Source organism: Drosophila albomicans, chromosome 2L (assembly GCF_009650485.2).
Source record: "Drosophila albomicans strain 15112-1751.03 chromosome 2L, ASM965048v2, whole genome shotgun sequence".
Classification (NCBI taxonomy): domain Eukaryota; kingdom Metazoa; phylum Arthropoda; class Insecta; order Diptera; family Drosophilidae; genus Drosophila; species Drosophila albomicans.
The window spans coordinates 18,215,199-18,239,730 of NC_047628.2; the positions used below are offsets into that span (position 1 = coordinate 18,215,199).

The window sequence follows — 24,532 nt, forward strand, 5'->3', positions numbered from 1 at the left end:
TCATATGAAAGCCAAATAGTGCGGTATTAATTTTAAAATATACCATAAAATACTAAAAATATACCAACTGGTATTTCAGGTATATTAATGCAGTACTGTAATGTTCAAAATATACCATAAAAAATACCAGATGGGTAGCGTCTATAAAAAAATAACATTATTTTTAGTATTTGGGTATTGAAAGATTCTTGAATTAAAATTTGGTTTGTTTTAGAAAAGAGTCACTGTCAAATCATGATAAAAAAAAGGTCATAAGGAAAGTAACTTTGGCTTTTATGACTATTACAATAAACCTTTGATAACAAAATATAAATAATTTGCATATTTATATATTTCATCGATCAAAGGAATAATTCTAATATAATAATTATAAGGACTAACAATACAATAACAATATGACGGTATTCCCTAATTATGACTCTATGTTACATTTATAAAATTTCCCAATTAAAGACTCATTTAATTTGACATTAATATTACATTTTACAAAAATATTTCACATTCACAAAAATACCAAATACTCGATCTCCCCGATAGATAAATCCAACTAACTGAAAAGATGTTATATGTTATATAATAGCAGCAGGACTCATTGGCAAACTGCTATTTCTGTTGATTTAATATTAATTATAGAATTTACTTATTGTTTAAACAAACAGATTGTAAATAAAAGCTGAGAAAAAAATAATGCAAAAACTCTTGCTAACTAAAATAAACATAAATTTTCTTCTATTAAAATCTTTAATTTTTCCAAACTTTGTTAAAATAACAACCTTTTCTGCTCATTTATTATGAAATTGTAAACTTTACTCGATATCGAAGAGCACCTAAAATGTTCGGCCATAAAACACACGTAACAAGGTCATAAATTTCATAAATAAAAGAAAGACAATTGCATATAGATTGTAGGTTGTAAACATGTTTTACTGTAATAACAACAGTGCTAGGCAAAAGTACTTTCCCTGCCCGTTAATCCAATTAATGCCGCTACTTAAGCTGCTGACGCACGAAACGTCTTAGACGAAATGGTCAAAGTTTCGCGTTTGAAAACTTTTGCCAATTGCCAAGATACGCACAATACTCAAACACACATACACGCATACACACAGATAGGCACACACACTCACACACACGTACTCATACTTATACACAATCATAGTAGAGAGCTTAGCACAGGAAATGAGCTATAAATATAAATACAGACTCGTATTTTGAAGAGCCCAACGATTTCCCCAGCGTGCAATTGACACATTTTTGTTGTTGCAATAAAACACAGCAAATAACAACAACAACAACAACAACTACAGTAAGATAAAGAGCTGCAACAACAATAACAACAACTGGGGTTGGCTAATCATTGAAAACTCAACTGAATGGAGTGTACTTCAGGATACCTTGCAAATGATACACACGGGAATCATTAGACGCGACTGTTCACAGTGTCGGCCATAAATATTGATATAGGGTAGCCAATAAAGTCATCGATAATAAGGTTAGAAAGCCATAAAGCCCAATGGGCAGAGCAAAAGAGAGAGAGAGAGAGTAAAGTCGAAACCTTTCGAAACGTGCCAATTTGGGGGTTTCAACAATAAAATGCTAATGATTGATTCACATGGCACCATGGAGTGCAATTTCTGCTCCCCAAAGCAGAAAAATGACGAATCAACCAGGAAAGGACCACGCAGGAGCCACAAAAGGACCAAAATCGACATCTTTTCTGTGGCCGGACCAAGTTTTAAATTGAGGTTTTGGCTTTTTGCATTCGTAATTATATGCTTGCCAAGGAAAAAAAGAAATAAAATAGTATCCTATTTGGTAGGCAGAGAGCGAGAGAGAGAGAGAGAGAGAGAGAGAGATAGTGTAAAGCTAATGATGACTGGACAGCAAAACGCGATGCGTTGCGCTCTCGACAACAAATGTACAGATCTTAATTATGCAAATCACGGTCGTGCATAAATTATGTAAATTATAATGAAATTCCTCATGGACATAGCGCAGAGAGAAAGCAAAACCCGAACCAGAACACAGTCCCAAAATTACAATATATTTATATACTGCAGAGTATATATAGTAGAATCTATATATATACGTATGTGTGTGTGTATTGATGAAATGTATAAAGTATAAAGCAAACATTTAATTCCGACCCATCACAGGGTGGAAATTGTAAATTGCAATGTAAATGCAGCATAAAAACTGAATTAGTCCACGGAACAATTGCAAACCGAATACCGAGAGAGTGAGACAGCAAATGCAGAGGCAGAGGGAGATGGAGAACACATCTGCAATTACGTGTACTGCACACAATGCAATGCACAAATGGCGCATTGCCCCGAGGGCTGTCCAGAATTGAAACGCGTAGGGTGCACAACCCAGAGAAGAAGCATTCGGCTCTTGTTTCTCGCGATTCGCTTCTCGGTTCTGGTTTTTGGGAAAATATAATAACAGACGGTTCGCCAGGCCCAAGAACATCTGACACAATAATTCTTTACACTCAGCAGCAGCAGCTTTAATATTGAAAAAAAAGAAGTATATATACATTTTATGTATATTGTTCCTGTGGAATTTATTATGCGCTAAATCATTAGGCCTGTCCCGTACTCATAGTTTGACTCACATTCATCCAGCCCGCGGGCAGCAGCTGTTAATAAATGGTTTCTTTTGGGGTCCTCTAAAGGAGTAAAGCCCAAGGTTAATGGGCATTTTATGTAGCACACACTTTAATGCTGGGCCCATTAACCAACCACATTTGCAGTAATAAACTATTATTAAAAATACGATAAAAGCAAAGTGCTTTGCTTGCAAATTCTTGAAACTTTTTAACAATATATAAGATGTTATAAAAAAAAAAACGAAATTTAGCAGTCTTTTTTTTTACTTTAATAATTATATATTAAATTAAGAAAAATAATATAAGGAAATTTAAAAGTTCTTTTATTTTTGAGTAATTATATATTACATTTTTAAAAAATATGCGATTTTGGATAGAAAGTAAAATTGATTGCAAAATTGTACATTTCATTTAAAAATAGCAATTTACTTGCGATCTTATAAGTGTTTCCACTTCTATGAAGAAGCGATTTCAAAAATACGATTGTATGCTGTAAACATGAAAGTTTAATATTACAAAGAAAAAAAAACACTATTAACACCAATTTATCAGTTCTTCAACAAATATAAATTAATTTATAAAAATGAAAAATTTACTTAGGAATTCGTCTATCATATTTTTGAATTCTTTCAATTCCTTAAATATTTGTTGTGAAATATTTAACACTTTTCTAATCATAAGTTCTATGAAATGTTGGGTAACATTAAAAAAAAAAATTTTAATAATAATATATCATTGTTTAAGCTGTCCAACTGAACACCCAGCTGAAGCTTGATAAACTCTTTCTGTTGAATAAGTTTTTACAAAATAATGTATATAATTATACACGCAATTATTTAGTTAATTAATTAAACAATGATCGTCTTTATAAATTATAAAATCTGCAGAGTTTCTATTAAAAAAAAAACAAATATTCTTTAGAAATTATGAAATCTGCGTAGTTTCTATTTCCATATTTGCTAAAAAAGTTACTATCATTATTTTCGCCTTTAACTCGGCAGAGAGACATGTTGTATTCAGCTCAACAACTGAATTTTGAATGCGAATTGTTGAGGGCATCAAATGTTGAGCTCGTGCTGCGCTCATGCACAGATTGTGAAGCTGCACAACACTGGCCCGAAAAAAATTTAACGAAAAAATATTTGGCATGTGCCATTTATGGCATTGTTCCAACTCTGAACAATGCCATACCATAATTTCCAGGCAACCAAACATAGACACACACTCAGACTCACACACATAGACATAGACACACACATACACATACAGACGCACACATAGAGGAAGCGAGAAACCCGCACATATATCAAACTACATGCAGATGTAGTAGAAATTTCGAATGTATTATGATGCATGAGCATCGTTCAACCCCCCCTGAAAAGGACGATAGATTGAGTTGAGGGGTGGTTTCGGGGGGATTTCGCATTGTCCACCGTGGAGAGTTGTTGTTGTTGCAGCCAGAAAGGGACTAAGCAAGGAAGCAAGACTAGGATCAACAGCAGGCGGCGACGGCAGTGAGCATGTGATTAGATTCAGTTTCAATGGAAATTGAAATCAGAGACAAAACGTAGCGCAGGGTTGTAAAGCCAAAGGGCAAAAGGGGGAGGCAGCGATAAAGAGAGAGCGATAGAGATGAAGAGAGAGAGCGAGAGCTAAGCGATAAAAACGTTGCCACAACAGGAATGAATGATTCTTTTCTTTGGTTTTTATTTTGGGCATTAAAAGTGCTACGGCCAGTGATTCATAGTGCTTTCACAGTGTGCGTAAGTGTGTGTGTGTGTGTGTGTGTGTGTGTGTTGCCTTTGTTGGTATTGGTATGGACATGGAGGCTGTGCATTAAGAGTATAAGGACAACCACTAAACGTCAACCACCAACGTCAACGCCAGGCTAGGCGACACACATTCACACACACACACACACAGACACACTTATTCATTTGCGATTGTGTGAGTGTGTGTATAGTGAGTGCCTCGTAATATTCTTTCACTGCCGAGATTAACACCAGCAAACGGTGACGGCGGCGGCGGTGGCGGCAAAGGCAACGGCAACGGCAAAAATTATAATCGGCTGCGTCGTCGTCGGTGGCAACAACAGCAGCAGCAGCAGCAGCAACGACAACAGTGGCAGTGGCAGCATCAGCATTGGCAGAGGCTGTGGCAGCAGCATTAAAATCGGAAAATCGTTATACGTTGAGTACACCACAAAATCGCGGTCGCAACGCCGTTGTTCTCTGTGTTGTGTTGTGTTTTTTGTGTTGTTTTTGGGCCTTGTCCTGCCAACTGAATCTCACACTCGCGCAACGAACTCGAATCTTGCCACAGCAGCAACGGCAGCGGCAACAACAGCCGCATTTTAATTTTTGTGGTGCGTAACGTTTTAATATTGCATATATAAAGCTATACGTATTTGTATAAATATCTTCTGGCTCTGCCGCAAAAACCATTGGGTTCACTTATTGTATTGTGATTTGTGGTTAATTTAAATAAATAATCCTTAAAGTGTGTGCAGCAAATCCGGCATAAAAACAGCATATAAAAAGTTGAAATGAATATTAAAAATTAAGTGCATACTTTACAAGTAAAATCAAATATTAAAATAATTCGTAAATATTTTTTGTATATATAAAAAAACGTGTTAAATAAACTGTCTCTTTGCACATAGTTAAAGCGCCATCTGTGTGCAGCTTTGTGCAAATAGAAGCTTCTACAATTGGCCGCTAGCTGGCGCTGTGTACTGTGCGCATGAGTTGACAACCCTGTTTACTCATTGCTGCTGAGCGCACGACAACCCTACGCATTACGCATCTTGTGTGCTCAACCTTTCAATTTAGTGTGAATTTTTTTTGCAGACTTTCTTTTGGTCTCAAAATGGATCCATCGAATTTGGCTTTCGGATTTCCAGGGTTGCCAGGCCATGGCCACATGCCCATTCCGCCCACAGCCAATATGCTGGGCACCCACGGACATCCAGCGCCCACAGCAAGTCCGCCGCAAAGCGTCCCGGGGAGACGCACACCTCTGGGTTCGGTGGGACTGGGAGGCTTCTATGCCCAGGGACTGGGGATGAGCAGTCAACCGCCGACGGATGAGAACAAGCCGGGACCAAGTGCACCCGAGAAGCCTTTAAGCCCGACGGCAGCAGCGATTGCGGCAATTAGCGGTGGCACCACCACCGCAGCCATGGCCAGTGTGTCAAGCGGTGGCCCAGGAGGAAGCGGAGCTAATGGGGGCAAGCAAAAGAACCGACAAGGAAAGACGGTGCGACTGAACATTAATGCCCGGGAGCGTAGAAGAATGCACGATTTAAACGATGCGCTGGATGAGTTGCGCAGGTTAGAGAAAGAGTTGATCAACATTTGAAAGCATTAAGTCAATCCTTTTGAATTCTTTTTACAGTGTGATTCCTTATGCGCATTCTCCCTCGGTGCGTAAACTGTCGAAGATTGCCACCTTGCTGCTGGCCAAAAACTACATACTAATGCAGCAGAATGCCCTCGAGGAACTGCGCAGGTGAGTAGAGTTGAAATATATTTAAAAATATCCAGTTTATTAATAAATTTTAAATTCTCTTCCTTCCAGACTCCTTGCTTATATACAAAGCACCACGGGAGCTGCTCCTTTGGATTTGGGGGCTTTCCCCGCTGCCGCCAAGTTGCAGGCCTTGCTGCAAGGACCTCACAACGATCCGCCCACCAGCAGCAACAGCTAAATAAGCGAATTGTCCCCCTTTGGGATATGATAAGCAATTGAGTGAAGCAATACGCACATAATGTTTAAGAAGTCAATTTGAAGAGCTAAAGTATTTGTGTACTAGTCATGATTGAGGTTGAGAATCTGTTAAGTGATATTTAGTTCTTTTATAAGCATTTCTTTTGCGCATTTCCCATAATGTCTGCATACTTAGTTCTAAGTCGAATATAATCAGTACGAGTAATAAAACGAACAAAACTAATTTGAAATTTTGTGACTTTTATTATCTGTGTATTGCGATAACAATTTCAGCAAAGTTCAAAATATTGTGCCCCGAAAATGACGCAGAATAAGCAAAGTATTTAAAAAGGAAAATGAAAGGGAATATATAAAATACAAATTTAAAATCCAATTCAGAATAAATCAAAAAGAATGCGCCGCATTTTTCTAGTTTTTCTACACTTTTGACATCCCATGCACAATCAAATGAGAACTTTTATTTTAAGGTCAGGGAAAAGTTGCGATCGAGAATCTGTGTTAATGTTTTCACTATGTGCAATTTGGGGCACGCTTTCAGATTAAACTACGGCGTAGTATTGACAGAAAATCGTAATTGAACATAATTATTATATACGTATATTGAATATTAAAATTAGATTTTTTTGCTACGCTATCAGTTTAATACTTATATTATGCAAAATGTTTAGATTGCTTTAAAGAAAAGAAGAAGAAAGTCAAGTTCAAATGAACATAATAGTATTCAAAAACTATGATTATGAATTACTAATCATGCGTTCCTCAAGGCGAAAAAAGACATAGTAATCTATAGAAATTCAAGAGTAAGGTTTCATCAGTTTCATGACGTGGTTGCTTTTTAATGATAAGAGACTAGAAATTTGGGAAATTTTACAGTTTCGAAACTTCATCATAAATCTTGCCACATGCGTCTAAGAATTCTACAGGGTATCACAGAAGGTCAAGGAAATAATCAATTCCAAAATGTTGCCTCATGTTGATGGTGATTAAGAATTTAGGACAAATTTGAGAATAAGTTCACGACGTAGTGCATGATTTGTAGAATTGAGTTGTACTGTGAGAAATGATCACGAATAAAAGAATGAATAGTGAATTTGATGAGAAATGATCAGGAATTGTGGAATGAATATTGAATTTGATAATGACAGAATCAAGTTGTTGTTAAGAGTAGAGATTTTATGAATTTTTAATTTCTGCTTGCTGAAAATTATTGAAAACATAAAAGAAATATTGCTGATGCATTCATATAATAGACATTTAATTTCGGAGCAATAGCACTTAAGTACAAAAGCTGTGTTATCTACAAGCTAAGTGAATAATGGCGACTATACGAAAGCTCTGCAGTATATATAGAGAGGTAATCGAACTGATGTTAACTGGGCATGAAAAGGGCTCATGAAAAACAGACAGTACACACAGATTACAAATACAAAAGCTTAAGTCAACTATACGCTAAATAAATAGGAATCAAAACAAAAAACACATAGATCGGACGGCGGCGAGGAAATGTTTACAGCCACAACTGCTGATCAATCAATCTGGTATGCCCGAGGAGAGAACCTTGTTCTGGCCAGATCTAAAGATGCATTGCATGTCCGGCAGTTGTCCTATCAGATAATGGCGCATCATTTCGACAGCATGTCGAGAGTGACCAGTGCCATGGAAGGCGATCGTGGCATCACGTCCAGCATGATCCATGATGACGTCATCACCACCCGGATGCTCGCGCAGGAATTGTGTGACATCGTAGACGCGATCGTAGATGACAATCCAGCAATCATCGAAGCTGTCATGTTGCGCCACCTCCTCCAGTGTGATTTCAGGCACCTCAATGAGCTCAGTCTTTGATTTCATCTTCTCCACTTTGGGTATGATTAACACATCGTTCGGGTTCGATTTGCTGGTTGAGGACAACGGTCCAATGCGCAGCGATTGCAGCAGATTTGTCAATGCCGATGCCATTACAGTTCCGGTAAAATATTGTATTTGCAATCGCAAAACGTGTCAACTTTCACTTTTGTTTTATTTTATGCTTTTGTAATCGCAATGTTGCGACGTCACTCGTGTGTGTGTGTGTGTGTGTGTGGCAAATGGAGCGTGGCCTAGTCACAAAGTCTTTGCAAGTTATACTTTAGTCTTTAGTCCGGTTTTAGTTGCGTCTCATTCGAGTACTCACAGTCGAGTGTCAGTCGTGACACAAATGGTAATCGCTTTATAAGTGTCGACACGTGAATCTCAATCTGAGAAAAAAGAGCGCTGATATGGCTTCCAGATCGCCAACGACTCAAGCGATCTCTCTGAGCAATTCGAGCTTCTAATCAGCTTGCTTGTGGAATTATCAGCAATAATAGTACAATGTAATGGTGCGTAAGATTGCTGAATCAAATCAAAAAGAGCCTTTCTCTGCTGGGAGCGAGCTACTAAGTTTAATCTGCATCTCAAAATGTACTCGCTTTACGTCATTTGAGTGCAGAGAGATGTTGAGATGTATCAGTTTCACTTATCATCACGCAATGAATTGTAAAATTTTGATGTACTCTTATTTTCAGAGCATGATGATTCTAACAAGCATTGCGATAGACAAAGTAGAAGGCGCGTCAAATCGTTTAAATTATGTAAGAGATAAGGAAATATTACCAAAAAAGTAAAACACTATAATATACATATGTTAGACTGGACTAGATTTTTTTTAGTTATAATATAATATTTAAGTATAATGTCATTTACCTTACAAGTCAGTACAAGATGGTATTCGAAAGAAGGTTGTGAAGAAATAAAAGTATTTCCCAAAGTTGAGCAGATATAATTTTTATTTATATTAAATTAATATCAATAACACATTACCTAGCTCATTAAAATAGAAGCTGAAGGTCTAACCTTATTGCCATAAGAAATTGTATTCGTTATTTCAATAAAATAATAATAATAAAAATAAGAATCGAGACTTAATTAACGCAACTTGAAACGAATTTACTTAAATGTTTTACCTATTTTTAATTTACGTCAATAATTGTCATAGCATTCTCTTTCTCTGTGGTTGACGTTGAAAGGGAAATGAAATAAAGCTAAACATTTCTATAAATAAACTATTTTTGTTTGCACATTGTATGAAACATTTCGATTTGTCGATCTTTGTTCAATGTTAAACGTCAAAGCACCTTCGACTCTTATCGGTTATTGCAATTGATTAATTGCCCTCACCAATTGACGCGCTTTAAAACAATTTATAAATATAATGTGCAATCGTGTGATTAATAATCTGAGTTTTTTCTTATATAATTTATGCCGTTTCATATGCAACATATTCAAAGTAAAAGTTGACAAATGAGATTATTAAAAATATACACCTTATATGGAATTTTGAAATTAGCAAAGAATCGTCAACAGATGGCAAAACGTTTTTATTTCACCTTTCTAAGATTAGCTTAATTAATTCAAATGATTTTGCATTTAATAAAGCAGGTGAAGTTTATTGTTTTTCTGCTGTTGTCAAAATATGTAAAAAGATTCCAAAAGTACAGCTGAAGATATAAATTCAATAAGAAATGAAAATATTTTTGTTGAAGTGCATGACTATCAAATTTGAATGCGCAATTAAACAGAGACTAAACAAATAATATTGATTCTAATGCTGACAATAATATTATTGAATCAACAAAATATAAACGTGAGCGAGAAATTCCAAAATGTTGACGTATTTTAAGAGATCTAGTAATTTAATATGTTCATCAGTTATGTAAGTCAGTGTTAAGATCAAAACCTCATCTAAGTTCAGACCACGAAAAAACCACAGAATGGCATCGAAAGTACTAAGAGTGGATTGTGAGATATTACATATAAATGTATTATATAAGTGGGGTACGCGTGTTGACTTTGACTTGCGAGGTTGTCACTAGCCAGCCACTATCATATCATATTTCATAGTTGAACTTGAGATAATACAAAGCAAACGTAGCAAAAAAATTGCAAGATGTGTATGTGGAATCAAATTGCCAGGCTTAACAACTCATATATTCTTAATTTATGCTGAACTTTTAATATAGATTGAGTTGTTTTCTTTTCCTTAGGAAATCCCTCAATACTTGCCAACTCATTATATTTTTTTTATTTTTATTTCACCTAGCCCTACACCTTATCAATAGCAATAATAATTTGTTTTCAGCTTGAATTATTATGAGATTAAATGACAAAGCACTTTCAAGTTCATGGCTTAGAATATAAACAAATTGTTGATTCAAGGTAAATAAACATGTGAAGTGTAGTACGAAAATTAATTATTATTATTATTTTTACAATTTATACATTTAACTATTTTTTATTTATTATTAGTGATTTTGCATATTCATATTGCAAAAATAACTTTTAAATAAGTTAAAAACAATGAGTATAATTAAAAAAAAACCTTTTTGCGACTTTGTGGCAACGCCAAAAGTAACTGTAGCCATAAAAGTTGAGTTTCGTGAGCTTTCAAGCTTTGACATTGAGCAACAATTTGTAAGGCCGTGAGCGAGCTTTTTCCGTAACGAGACAGCTGTTGCTTGTGCTAGAAGCTTTCGACAACTTTGAAACAGCCAAAGTAATCGTTGCAGTTAGTTATTCGAAAAGAAATGCCGGTTTTATAACGAAATTTCATTGAATAATAATATGAAAGAAAAATGGAAATCATAAAATCAAAATTGACAAAGATATGCAAAGTTTTAACAGTAAAACAAATGATTTTAATGGTCTACAACGATGCAAAAAGTTAGCGCGCACTTTAGGATGCAAACTTTCTAACTAAGTTTGGGTAACTGTGTTTGAGTTTCTGTGAGCGTCAGCGTCAGTCTATGTGAGTGTGCGTGTGTGTGAGTGTGTGAGTGAACACGACAACGGCAACTGCGTGTAATTTTTGGCGAAAAACAACACAGTCGAGTTTGAGCAACGCGTCGACCAAGTTGTTGCTGCTGCTGCTGCCTGCTGTCTGCCTTCCGTTTTGCCACTGAAGAGGCGCAACAGTGTTAAACCATAAACATTTAAATACAAGTATATATAGATTATTTGTCGAAATCGCTTAAAAGAGAGTGTTCGCTGCTCGGCTGAGCAAATCGAATTAAAATTTCATGAAAGCACATTAATAAGGAAATTGCTTTTTAAACGCTGAACTGCACTCCACGCACACACACACTCGGAATGCCGCGGCTGTGCGAGTGCTTTTAGAGCATATTGCGCATACGACACGTAGAGCGCAAGGATAAGTCAACATATTGTTGCGAATTATTGCGTGTAAGCGAGTCAAAGACAATAAATTGTTCGCATACTCCGCTCAACTCGTGTGTGTGAAAAGCAAAAACAACAGAAAACAAAAAAAAAGGGTAAGTGCAAATGCCTAAGCAAATAATTTAAACGTTGGGTTTAAAATTGAAATTGATGGCGGGTTTACACAAAGAAAATTGAAAATGATAGCACTAAAATATGGCAGCACATTTCTTTTGTTTATTTCCACATAAATTGTCCCCAATTGCTTTGCTAGACAGGGCACACAATTAATCTCTTCATACGTGTGAGTGCGAATGGGAAATAGTCGGATTAACAACAAAGGCAAACAACGTTTTCGGTTCATTAAATATGAATTGCAATTAATTGAAAACGAGTCGCTTATAATCAATATAAATTGCACCTTTGGCACTGTTTTGCATTGTGCGCCAATATCTTGAATTAATTGAATATTTATCAGTTGATTACAGATTCATGCGCTGGTATCGCGCATACGCAACGTGGGTTGTGGTCGACTAACACCAAACAAAGTATACGCAAAAATTCATAAATTCCCCCGACAGAAATACATTTTAATTTAATAATGTGGCATCGTGGCATCGCATACATTGTTCCTTGTTTTTGCTTTTCTTTCATCTCTGCACATTCGCTCGCTTTCCATTCAGCTTCGCATTTGTATTTTGCAGCCTCTTACACTGGGAAAGTCCTTAAGCCCTGCTTTGTAATGCCGTTTCAATTTACCGCACTTTGAGTGCGAGTATGTGTGGAGGTTGTGAGTGTGTGTGTGTGGTGAGTGATGGGTGTGTGTGTGGTGTGGGTGAAAGTGGTGGGGATTTTCAGTAGCTGAGATTTGTGTTGAAAAAGTAACCTGGCCTCAGGTTGTTTAACCCGAGCGAGAATGCTCAGTGAATCGGACAGAGCTCTACTTTCTGTTTGCCTTCATAGGCCACTCAAACACGGACACGCCCTTGAAACACTCGACCCCGACCTTAACCGACACACTTACAGACAAAAAGTATATATGTATGTATGAAGCAGACGAACAGATGGACCAACTATGCACAAAGTTGAAGCAATCAGACGGTGCGAAGCGAAGGCTGCATTTTAAAATTGCATGTTAAAAAGCTTTACTAAAAAATATATAAAGACCATGAATATTTATCACGTGTCCAAGATTAATGCACTTTTAATGCAAAACACACCACAAGACAGCTTTTCGAGGGAGGTACAAAGAGCAGAAAGCCAGCCAGTCAGCCGCATTGATGGCCTGGAGCGTGACGCCAATAAAATGGCAGCACCAAATGGGGCAATAGGGGGCAACAACAAAGGGGCAACAACAAAACAACGACGACAACGACAAGTTCTCAATGTTTGTTGACATGCTGAGTTATTGGCAGGGCGGGTGCCACAACAGCAGCTGCCACTTTGGCCTTTTGGGCTTGATGATGAGTGTGTTGTTCCCTCCCTCTGTCTCCTTCATCATATCTTCCTTTCTCCTCTCCTTTTGTGCTGCTCTGTATTAATATCGCACTTATTATTTTCCCTTCTTGTGAACTGTGCGCAAACAACAAGTGTCTCGGGCATATTGCCGCTTTAATGATCATATTTTTTTGTTGATTTTTATGCTTCCTTCCGTTGTCGTTGTGTGCACGTGTGAGTGTGTGTGTGTGTGTATATTGGGGTCACATTATTAAATTGTTGTTTATCTTGGCCATCAAGACACAAGTTTATATGCTTCCTTTTTTTTTTGTTTTTTTTTTTTTTTTTTTTTTTTTGGGTTCGATTGCTTAATGGTCTCTTACTATGTTGACATATGGTTGTTTGATTTTAATAGGATATTCTATTTTCATTGGCCGCATTTCTCGCATTTTCCCTGGAATCGCTCTTGTCTCTTATTTCGTTTCGCTTCTCAAAAAAAAAAGTTCTAATCTTTTTTGCGCAAATCGATACGAATAAAAGTTTGACAAAAAGCATGTTGTTATTGGCCAAAAAACATTTTAAAATCCAAACACGAGTGTCTCTTGTGACAAAGAATAAAACGACTTCCCCAAAATACATTTGCCAGTAGACTGAGCATTTATTATTGATAAAGAGACAGAGAGCAAAGCATTTTTTTATATATAGTTTTGTGCTTATTTTCCCTGGAGTTTTCTTTTGCCAGAAAACGAAAATTAATTCCACTTCGAATCGAATTAAGTATTTTCGACATCATACCGAGTTGTAGTATAGTTTGTTGCCTGTCAATCACAAGCATTTCTAAGCAGCAGCAGCCTAATTATGCAGGAAATTAGACGAGAACGAACTCTGTTTGTGAGCTGATTAAGGATAGAGTTTGAGACTTGGAATTCTTGGCGAAATCTCCATGGAGCATTAACTGCTTATGACACTTCAGGCGGCGGAGTCCGAGAAAACTTGCTGACAGCCCAAGCCATAAATATTCATTGACTGCTAATTGTATCTCTGGTCTATTGCTCAATATCTCAATCGCTCAATCTCTCAGTTGTTGATGCTGTTTGCTATTTGGCATGATGCAAAGGAGGACAATGGAGGAAAAGTCAACGCCAATGGCGGCAGCAATCAACTCGAATAATGAGACAGTGAACGACAGACAACAATGTCAAACATATACAAACATACACAATGTCAACAGACAAGAGTTGAGGTTGACCGTGATAATAATGATGATGTTTTGCCTCGACTGATGTGTTGATACTTACCAGCTAGACTATATCATTATATAAGCATTACAAATTGTTTATCTCGCACAAAATCACTCATCAGCAAGTGTGTTAAGCTTTCGTTTCCAGCCACTTTGGCGTATACTTAACATATGCTATATTTATAAATAAGTGCGTATTATATTCTTGCATACTTTTTTCCGAGGGAGTGGTGTGATTCCTAAAAAGAACCACAAGAGAGCAGCCAAGCAAGTCAAACGCTCGTCACAGCCTTCACACTTTTGCACCTACAGTTGACGGCATTTATAAAACATTTTACCACACAATGTCTTCCGGCGGCAAGGCAACACACAAAACACAACACACCCCTCCCACACACACACTTACTTACTAAGTCGCCTACACAGATACAAAATAAAAACAAGTAAGAAAGGTAAAGTCAAGTAAGCTCGACTGAGAGATACCCGCTAGCCATTTTTAATAAAACAATACTTTAAAAATATACCAAATTAATATAATAAGTGGAATGTGGTCAACTGTGAGATATACCCCACCCATTTTCATTATAAACATAATTTGAAATAAAAAATAATCCGAAAATAAATATACCAAAAAAAATACCACAACATACCAAAGGCTATATTTGGTATATCCATATAGCACATATGCATATACCATGTACATAGTAAAATATACTATACTGAAGGCTTTTTTTGGTACATCCATATAGTATTTTATTCACACTACAAAATATACCATATATAATATATACCATATATACATACATATATGAATAACTTCCACTTGTTATTTGATTTTTCCCAATTCGTAAGAAAGTAGGCGTGGCGAAAATTGGAAGCAAACTTGATCTGCGGCCAAAAATAACAAGTGCTGTCGAAAAAAAATCAGAGCTCTATCTTTTATAGTCTCTAAGATATAGGTGTTAATACAAAAGGACATACGGACATGGCTATAACGTCTCGGCTGTTAACGCTGATCAGAAATATATACATATACTTTGTAGGTAACACAAACTTATAATACCCTTCAACCCTACTGTTAACGTAAGCAATGTTATGCAGGAAGTTATTCTACTCCTGCGGCGCCTGCACAACTTGGACACAATGTGGTAATCTAATTATGACAATGCGTTCGACGAAACAAACTGGAAAATGTGTTACTCGAGTTGGGAAAATAAACTTGGGCTACTACATAAAAGATGAGCACATTTAAATAACAAATAAATAAATAATAAATCACAATGAATAAACCGTTGTTGCATCGAAATCCTTTTCATTAAAAAACATGGCGTATTAAACAAGAAAAGCATGAAAAGCATAACTTCAAGCCATCTGCAAACTAGCGATGTATGAGCGAAAACAAAACTTTTGTGCTGATAAAAAAGTTATAATGAGAATTATAATTTTAATTAAATCAGATATTTGCGAGCAAAGTAATTCTCACATTAATTATAAGCTGATGCATAACAACTTGTTATGCTAGTCAGAACAAAAGCTTTAAAATAATGAATTTTAATATAATTGTTTTTCTTTTTATTAAAATTCAATTAACCTAAAGACTTGTTGCAACAAAAACAAGTCGAGACTGACTTGCAGTCCCTTTAGTCCAGACACGATGTCTTGTCCATCGTCGTCCTGCCTTTGTTCCTGTTGACAATGTGAGCATGGGCGTTGGCGTTGTCGTTCACGTTGGTGTGGGCGTGGTCATGGGTGCTACTTTGTGTGTGTGACAAACACTTCATTAGACTAATGAACATAATTTGCCGTAATTGTGCAATTTGAAGTCGTTCGCCGTTGGGGAAATTCATGTTGTCTTTATGTGAAATGTGCAAGTATTTTCTTTAAAATAATGAGGAAATAAAGCAAAGTTGGCATGAAATTGCCAGGCGAAGTGAATGAAAATCACAACAAAATAATGCCGTTATATGTGGCACGTGGAGGTGCGAAGCGACCAGATATCAAATAAAATGAAACGAAGCGCGAATCGAGTCGAGTCGCGTCGAGTCGATGTTGAGTTGAGTTGGCCCCTGTTGCCTCATCGATTAGATAAAATTAATTTTAGTCGCTGTGTCAATATATTAAAGTACACAAAGCGACGACGATGACAGGCAACAGCTAACAGACAACAGGCAACAGGCGAGAGGCAAGTGAATGAGTCGACACCAAATGGCTGAATGCCCTTGACTTTGCTGCGCAGCATTTTCATTCTTTTTTGCCCCCTTTGTGTCACCATTAACGGAAATAGTTGGATCGCTTATCTTTGTGGCATTGCGGTTGGTTGGCGAAAAGTGAAAATACGATAAAACGACCGAAAATTGTTTATACAACCAGTTGGCCAAAACCGCAATCAGACGACAGCCAAGCGATGTTCAGTCGGAGTTTCGCTGTATGAGAATTTATGGCAACTGTCATAAATTGTGCTCTCAATGTATGCACACACGACAACCTCGCAATCAAACAATAAATATATAATAATAAAAACGTGAAAAGAGAAAGAGAGACAAAGCCGCAGTCGGTGTTAAAAGGCTCTAAAATACATTAAAGCCGCACGCTCTTTTTTCCCCTCTTTGTCATATGTCGAGTCACAGACTGAAAATCTGACACATGCATAAGGTATGAGTCGCAAAAAAAAAAGAAGAAAAAAACTGACATCGATTTATAAAGCCGCCTACGATCTGACTCAATTTGACATGATTGGTTTACCATGAGATTTATATAGCGAGGGTTGATTGATTTGTTAATAAACTTAAGCCCAATGTAGGCTTGGGAAATCTCAGTGAACCTTAAAGTTGGGAAAAACACAATTTTGTATTCATGTTAGAGCTGGGAAAGAAGCATCTAATTAAATTGCTGACTTTTCAGTTTTCAGCTTTTCGGGTTGTCTGCATTTTAAATAATATTCTCATTTCGAGGAATGCCATGAATCATGCGGAGAATAACTTTTCCTGTCCCCCAACCCAGTTGCACAAAGGCTTATAAATCATTTAGACAAGACCCGAACAATGAAATGAGCATTGCACATTCTTCAGTATTTTAATATACTATGTATTCTTTTCAGGCTCTAACTACTGTTTTCGCTTACACTTCTATTTTTATACACATCCCCGCTGGGAAAAAAAGAGTATGTGGGAGCAAGACAGACAGCGGAGAAGGGCAAAAGGGAGCACACTTCATTCAATTGCCGTAAAAGTAGAAACCCCATACAAAAAGTTTGCGTAAATAAATAATAAACTGAAAACAAATTGCAAAAATTGCTGAATGGGGAGTAGCACAAAACAAAATAATTAAGCAAAAGAATGTTGGACTGCAAGATATCCTGGAGAAGTAAAAGGCTGAGGAAATTCTAGCAACATAAAATGGATAGTACTTAAATATTCCATCGAAATATTCAGTTAGCTAATCGATTGTAAACATCCTTAGCGGGAAGATGGAGGAGCTTGTAGCTACATGAAATGGGTTTCATTAAAAAATCCTATCGAAAGATTTAGCTACCTTATGACTAATCGAATGTAAACAACCTTAACGGAAATTCTTCGAACTAATTATAAATTAAAATACGATTTGTAAAGCAAACAAAATTAACTCTTGAGTTTTCATAAGCTAGCTCAATTGCCTATTCAATATACCTTCTTTACATATTTCTAAGTCTACAGGGTGCCACGAAAAAGGCGAAAAAGCAAAACGCATCGCAAAAGGTAGCTTCAAAGTACTAATTAATTAACAAGATGGCAATAAATTTGGTGTTTAAGGAGCCGTCTTGGAAAGGGTTGAGCTACAATTTCACAGCAAAACACTCGCACTTTCTTGGCCAAGTTGAACTTAGGCCTCCTTGTTTGGCCAGCCTAATTGAGAAAAGCCCTCATCTCCACCTCGTTGTCATACCTTTGCCACGCTTTACCTTGCTTTAGCTATGCGGCAACCTTTATGGCAATTTTGTGGCAGAAGCCTGACACAGACATGGACCAAACTGTCAGCACGTGCAGCGTCAGTGACTGTGGTCACGACATGGCCACAATGACGCCTTTAGCAGCGCAATTAATAACCAAAAGCCTAAGCGGGGACACAGGTGGGAGACTGGGTCAAGGATATATAGAGACGTAGACGTAAGTCTGAACCGGTTGTGATTTATTTATAAGGTGGCTTTATCCCATGTGGTTTTGGTCTGATAATGAAAGTTTTATGGCTGCGAGTTGGAGTCTCATTATCCAGGCTAAGAACCAAAAGACAAACGACTAATTGCTGCCATTCTTCTTCTCCAACCATCAACCACCAACCGACAACAGGACATGGATATTGTCATACGTGAGGAGGACATATCGTTGACGCAGATTGGCATCTATGCGTCTGTCTCATTCCTTGTCGTCTCGGCGGTCGGTGCTGCTCTCTATACGACCTGCTCGAGACGTTATCGCTTGAATTGGTTTGAACAGAACCTCTTGGAGTCGGCCAGCGAGAAGGATGAGGAGCAACAGAGGTAAGATTCGTCATTTTTGTTGTCTTGAGAGCCAAGACACTTAAGTATTTTGTTTGTCAGCCGTGAGGCACTCGTTGCCGGTGCCGTTGGCTACAATGTGGACAATGTGAACGAGTGTGTGGCACGCAGCAAATTGGTCAGCAATAATGCCGGCAATTTGAGTCCCACTTCACTCAAGTCCGAGGATGCTGATCCCGCCTTCTGGGTGCCCGCATCCACAGTGACGAACACAGCGGCCGCAGTCCAACAGCAGGTCTCGAATACCACCGAAGAGTCGGCACCCCCCACACCCACTTCGCCCACTGGCAGCCTCAAGTCAAACACATTATCCTACTGCTCGACAACCTCGGCGGTGCCCATTGCCCGCTCCGACAAGCATGTTGTACTCGCCATGCATCCCGGTCGCCCGAGGGTCTCCTCGATGAATGCCAAACTGGATCACACCAAAATCGACATGACCTTGTATCGCAGCGTAAGTAGTTGAGGCTTCAAATTGAGGTCTGTAGTCATCATAAGTTATATTTGATGGGGGAGATTACCTTTTTGGGTTTTATATTAAACAATAACAAGTAATTCTCCTTCATTTAAAGCATTATTTTTGAGTATAAAAAAAGGGTAAAGTTTCAAAAGAAGTGTAGTCTATTACTTTGTTTTTAGTTCGCCTCCAATAAACTCAAGTAATAAGGGATTAAATTAAAAAAATCACAACCATCTCGACATAATATTTACTTTATAGAAATTCATTATAGGATTCATTCATTTATAGGATTTTCAAAATATTTTTTAATCTTTAAATCATTTTGGAAAAATTCCTCACGACCTTATCTAAGTCTTTATTTGAAATTTTACTTTATTTATGAAATTAAATAATCAATGAATGATTATTTCTTATTTTCAAAATATTTATAGTCTATTTCTTTGATTTTCTTTACCCTCCGATAAATCTAAGTAATGAGGGATTAAATTAAAAAAATCACAACCATCCCGGCATAATATTTACTTTGGGTTTTTAGCATTTCATTAGGGGTTTTATAGCATTTTTAAATTATTTTTTAATCTTTAAATTATATTTAAAAGATTCTACACGACCTTGAATACGTCTTAATTTAAAATTTTACTTTATTTATGAGATTTTACTGCTTAAATAACAACTTTGATCAATGAATGATTATTTCTTATTTTCAAAATAAGTATAGTCTAATACTTGGTTTTCCATTTACCCTTCAATAAATCTAAGTAATAAGGGATAATATTAAGAATCACAACCATCTCGACATAATATGTATTTACTTTATAAAAATTCATTAAGGGTTCTATAGCATTTTTAAAGTATTTTTTAATCTTTAAATCATTTTGAAAAGAGTCTACACGACCTTATTTAAGTCTTAATTGTAAATTTTACTTTATTTATAAGATTTTAATGCTTAAGTAACAGCTTTGACTGATTAATGATTATTTCTTATATTTATTTCCCTAAGCAGCACTCTCAGCCTAAATCTTCCTCGCCCTCAGCAGTAGTTAATGAAGTACGCGGCAATTTACATGTCACCCTAAGCTACGATCCTGCTGCAGGTTTGCTTAATGTGCGTCTACTGGAGGCGCAAAACTTGCAACCGCGACAGTTCAGTGGCACAGCCGATCCGTATGCTAAGATACGTTTGCTGCCCGACAAGAAAAACTTTTGGCAAACTCGCATACACAAGAAGACACTCAGTCCAGGTGAGATGGCAATTGATTTTCTAATTTATGCAGAAAAAAACTTTGTATCATCTAGACCAATAAATTTGTAAAGTGAAGTAAAAGGCAAATTTTAGACAAATTTAACATTTAAATAAGATAATATCACAGAATATTTAAAAAAAGAGGTAAACTCAAGTCAAAGTAAAAAGCTTTAAGCAGAGAGCCAAGTTTTAGTATAGAAGTGAAAATCAGAATTCTTTTAAGATTGAAAAAGAAATTGCTAATTTAATTCAAGAATTTTTTGAATAGAGTAAAATTCAACACCACGTGAAATTTCTTCTGATGTTAACCATATTTTTATACTTTCCAGTTTTTGACGAGCACTTTGTGTTTGAGGTCACAGCAGGTGTGATTGACAAGCGCACTTTGGAGATACTTCTGTACGATTTCGATGCCTATTCACGCCATGTTTGCATTGGCGGAACCAAGCTGCACTTGGCCCATTTGGATCTCAGTGAGCAGCTGAAACTCTGGACACCTCTAACATCAGCATCGGCACAGGACATGAAAGTAGACTTGGGCGATATAATGGTCTCATTGGCTTATCTTCCATCCGCCGAACGCTTGATGGTTGTCTTGATTAAGGCCAGAAATCTGCGTATTGTGGACGATGCTCGCAACTCTTCGGATCCGTATGTCAAAGTGTCACTGCTGGGACCAGGTGGCAAAAAGTTGAAGAAGCGCAAGACTGGCGTACAGCGTAATACCGTTAATCCAGTCTATAACGAGGCTTTAGCCTTCGACGTGGGCAAGGAGACGCTTAAGAATTGTCTGCTAGAGTTCACAGTCGTGCATGACAGTCTCTTGGGTGAGTGGAATGCAAGTTTTGAATTGAATCGTGACTAAAGCTTTTCATCGAATACAGGTTCTAGCGAAATACTGGGTCGGGCATTAATCGGCAACTCACCCGATGTGCTGCACGAGGAGAAAATCTTTTTCGAGGAAATGTTTCGTGCCAAGAACGCAACCGCTCAGTGGGTTCCGTTGCAGGAGCCGGGTAACAACTTGGGTGCCACAGCCAAGACAACAACCAACAAGAACTAGAGTCCACAGCGAGGACAAAAACTGTTGTGTTTCAGCTAGTAGAAAAAAATACCTCACGAGGTCACTTGGCAAATAAATTTTTATGGGAATTTGCAGGGATACATTTAAGAAGGAAGCAGAATGAGAATGCGCGAAATATTTAAATCAAATATATATATACATATATACAATATGAAGTACTAAACATAAAAATAGAAACCAACTATTTTCAACCACCTAAACTTTATGTGCTTTCCGGTAGTATTAATTACTCGACTAATCAAAGATTATACTATAAAATCAAATTATAATCGTATGTATTCAAAATACCTATATGTATGTGCTATGTACTATATATGTCAAAAAGTACCTAAGATGCAGTTATATAAGAAATATATCTCTAACAAATAATTATATTAATTAGAGCTCAACCGAATTTCAAATTACAAAAATTATTATTCGGTAAACTATCAAAACGAAAATCGGAAAAGTTCTATATATACTATTTATATACATATATTTACCACCCAGTTATTTGCATAGTCAAAGCTTAGAAAATCGCACCTCAAACTATAGACAAAACTATCGCATATTTTTCGGTATATCTTTTAGCTGGATATTATGAGAGGTTTCAGATCGAACACAAAAAATGGGCACAAAAGTTGAATATTTTCCATTCTGCAGTTAAATATATCAAAGATATAAAGTTTATGATGATCATTGTTATACTAATACAATTAATAGCATAGTCTTAGCTGAAATGCATTATTCTATAACCGAAACAATCGTGTAATAATATTGCTAAAAATAAAACTTCTTCAACTCAAAAATAAAAGCCTTCAAAAAGGTAAAAATTTTCTTTTCATTTCATCAACATTAAGGTGAAAAATTAATGGGCGCTCACAAACTCTGCTTGAAAACATTTTAAGTCCATCAAACTGATTACTTAACATCAGATGTGGCTATTATATAAGTATTTACTTCACCCCATCACCAGCAATTTCTGTGGAAGAATGCAGTCAATGTCTTAGGTCGAGGCAACTCGAGAAACTCGGCCTTTTTTTTTTTCTTTTTTGTAGCTTGACTTATTTGGCAAATAGTTTGGCAACTTGTTGACCAACTTGGCGTAAAAATAAAGTTCGGGGGAGGTGTGGATAGGGTGGGTGGGGGTGTACGGACAGCCTTTAACTAATTTTGCAACAATGACTGATAAATCCATGAGGGTGCAGCTGGGTGACGCTACATTGGCTGTTAAAGCAACCATGCCACACACAGGGCCGCAGTCCTTGGTGTCTCCAAGTTAGACGTCGAATTTCCTTTCAATCAAAATGTGCTTTCAATCAATTTGGTAACAGTGGCAAAAAGTAGATGCCCGAAAATAGAGTGGATGCCGGCCAAAAGGGCAATGGCAACGGCAACCGCACCGAGAACTTTGAACTATTGCCAAGAGTTGAGATGGCGCCAAAAAGCAGACTACAACTAGAGCTGCTTATCGCCAACGGAAACTCTCTACTCTTTGATAGATTGTCAGGCTAAGAACTTGTGTGTGTGAATGTGTCTGTGTGTGTGTGTGTGGACGTATCTGCATTGGCCTTAGGACAGCATTGTAAACATCTGAGATAGCACAACGACACCGCAAGCTAGGGAAATTGTTTGGCCAAATATTTGGTTTGTGTTTGCCATCCGTTGGGAGTTCAGTTTCCAGCTGGTTTCGTAATAAATTTAAAGTACAAACTCTGAACTATAAGCTTATTAAGCTCTTAACTTGCTACAACTTCTTGAATGTTATACTTATACTTATAGGCAACAGGTGGAAGGTACTCACTTATTGCAAAGTTAAGAGTTGTTATCCTTGAGCTGCTACCTGAAAATAGAAATAAGCTATTGTTCATAATGGAAAATTAATCTATTATATATTTGCATTTAATATAATTTAAATGTATTATTTAATACAATTATTATAACAAATGTTAGATCAACTTACTTGCAAATGTTGGACTACATCTTTATGGAAATCAGCACATTTGTTGTTCTGCTTCAGCATAAACGATTCGTAATCAAATACTTTTGATCATTTTCACACACAAAAAAAGAAGTAAAATTATTATTATAGCAGAAGCTGACAAGAAAAAAAATTGTTATTATAAAATGACTGTTTTATTATAAAATGATTTAATTACCTTTATTTCCGCATCAGAAGACTTATATTCCGTTTTGCAGTCCACTGCATATCGGAAAGTTTTTCGCTGAGTTGATCGAAGTATTTCCAAATGCATCGAATGAGGCAATCCGTGGTTAACCTAACTTCAGAAAAACAAAGCTATAACGTAATTAACTTCAAGTACAAATGCAAACTGTTGTAAAAAGTTATTGTTATTCCTCTATCATAAGTTATATATTATTATAAATGTGCATGTGTATATGTATAAAGAAAAGATGGATTGGACTCACTTTGTGGATGTTTAAAGATGGTATCCTTCTGCTCACGCGACACCTACCTTTGGATGCTCGCTGAAACGAAGCAAGATAATTGTATAGTACTTAATTTCAGGAAATACAACTTTCACAAATTTAAATATAATATTTAATAATATGCAGTACTAAAGAAATAAATGTGTGCATAAAAATGTATTGTAATAGTGAGTTTAACTTACTTGCATATAAAAATTGTTCTGCTCCATCTTCATGGATATCAGCTTTGGCATAATCGATGCGGAATACCTCATATCGCCGTCTCACTTACTCACTCACTCACTTTATATCTGCAGAGCACTTTACACTTGCACTTGAGTTAGCATTGACACTTACACTTACACATACTTTCTGCACACACAAGAGCTTTCGATCATCACACAAAAAAAAAAAGAAAAAAATCACTGCCGTCACCCTTTTACTCGCACTACTCTTTTTTGTGCTCATGCACAAGCAATTATTATCGCGCTCTTACTTGCTTCTCTTTTTTCGAACACCACTCTTGGCTTTGCACATACTAACACTAACACACACA

The 24,532-nt window shown here is 36.7% G+C and overlaps 3 protein-coding genes across 4 annotated transcripts; 2 read left to right on the forward strand and 1 right to left on the reverse strand.

The window, feature by feature from the left end:
- Positions 1 to 4,721: 4,721 nt before the first annotated feature.
- LOC117565296 (class E basic helix-loop-helix protein 22) lies at positions 4,722 to 7,504 on the forward strand. The gene is made up of 4 exons (XM_034244331.2): positions 4,722 to 4,976; positions 5,461 to 5,943; positions 6,008 to 6,121; positions 6,191 to 7,504. The coding sequence occupies exons 2-4, from the start codon at positions 5,480 to 5,482 to the stop codon at positions 6,318 to 6,320; spliced, it is 708 nt and encodes a 235-aa protein (XP_034100222.1). The 5' UTR covers positions 4,722 to 4,976; positions 5,461 to 5,479; the 3' UTR covers positions 6,321 to 7,504.
- Positions 7,505 to 7,565: 61 nt separating this feature from the next.
- LOC117565532 (uncharacterized) lies at positions 7,566 to 8,526 on the reverse strand. The gene has a single exon (XM_034244675.2). It carries the CDS (start codon positions 8,297 to 8,299, stop codon positions 7,871 to 7,873), a length of 429 nt encoding a protein of 142 aa, XP_034100566.1. The 5' UTR covers positions 8,300 to 8,526; the 3' UTR covers positions 7,566 to 7,870.
- A 2,728-nt stretch (positions 8,527 to 11,254) lies between these two features.
- On the forward strand, positions 11,255 to 22,355 carry LOC117565237 (synaptotagmin-5). Of its 2 annotated transcripts, none has more exons than XM_052002549.1 (6): positions 11,255 to 11,688; positions 18,572 to 18,762; positions 18,823 to 19,234; positions 20,241 to 20,481; positions 20,813 to 21,310; positions 21,368 to 22,355. In XM_052002549.1, the coding sequence occupies exons 2-6, from the start codon at positions 18,575 to 18,577 to the stop codon at positions 21,544 to 21,546; spliced, it is 1,518 nt and encodes a 505-aa protein (XP_051858509.1). In that variant the 5' UTR covers positions 11,255 to 11,688; positions 18,572 to 18,574; the 3' UTR covers positions 21,547 to 22,355. The 2 variants fall into 2 exon arrangements, with proteins under 2 accessions (XP_051858509.1, XP_034100136.1); XM_034244245.2 differs by having other exon boundaries at positions 20,244 to 20,481.
- The last annotated feature ends 2,177 nt before the right edge of the window (positions 22,356 to 24,532 follow it).

What these genes read in the sequence shown, in the direction of transcription:
- LOC117565532 (XM_034244675.2), bottom strand. Translation starts at nt 8,299, where the DNA reads ATGGCATCGGCATTGACAAATCTGCTGCAATCGCTGCGCATTGGACCG.
- LOC117565296 (XM_034244331.2), top strand. Translation starts at nt 5,480, where the DNA reads ATGGATCCATCGAATTTGGCTTTCGGATTTCCAGGGTTGCCAGGCCAT. An exon ending in GCGCTGGATGAGTTGCGCAG is followed by an intron (nt 5,944 to 6,007) that starts GTTAGAGAAAGA and finishes TTCTTTTTACAG; the next exon opens with TGTGATTCCTTATGCGCATT. An exon ending in GCCCTCGAGGAACTGCGCAG is followed by an intron (nt 6,122 to 6,190) that starts GTGAGTAGAGTT and finishes TCTTCCTTCCAG; the next exon opens with ACTCCTTGCTTATATACAAA.
- LOC117565237 (XM_052002549.1), top strand. Translation starts at nt 18,575, where the DNA reads ATGGATATTGTCATACGTGAGGAGGACATATCGTTGACGCAGATTGGC. An exon ending in ACATGACCTTGTATCGCAGC is followed by an intron (nt 19,235 to 20,240) that starts GTAAGTAGTTGA and finishes TATTTCCCTAAG; the next exon opens with CAGCACTCTCAGCCTAAATC. An exon ending in CGTGCATGACAGTCTCTTGG is followed by an intron (nt 21,311 to 21,367) that starts GTGAGTGGAATG and finishes CATCGAATACAG; the next exon opens with GTTCTAGCGAAATACTGGGT.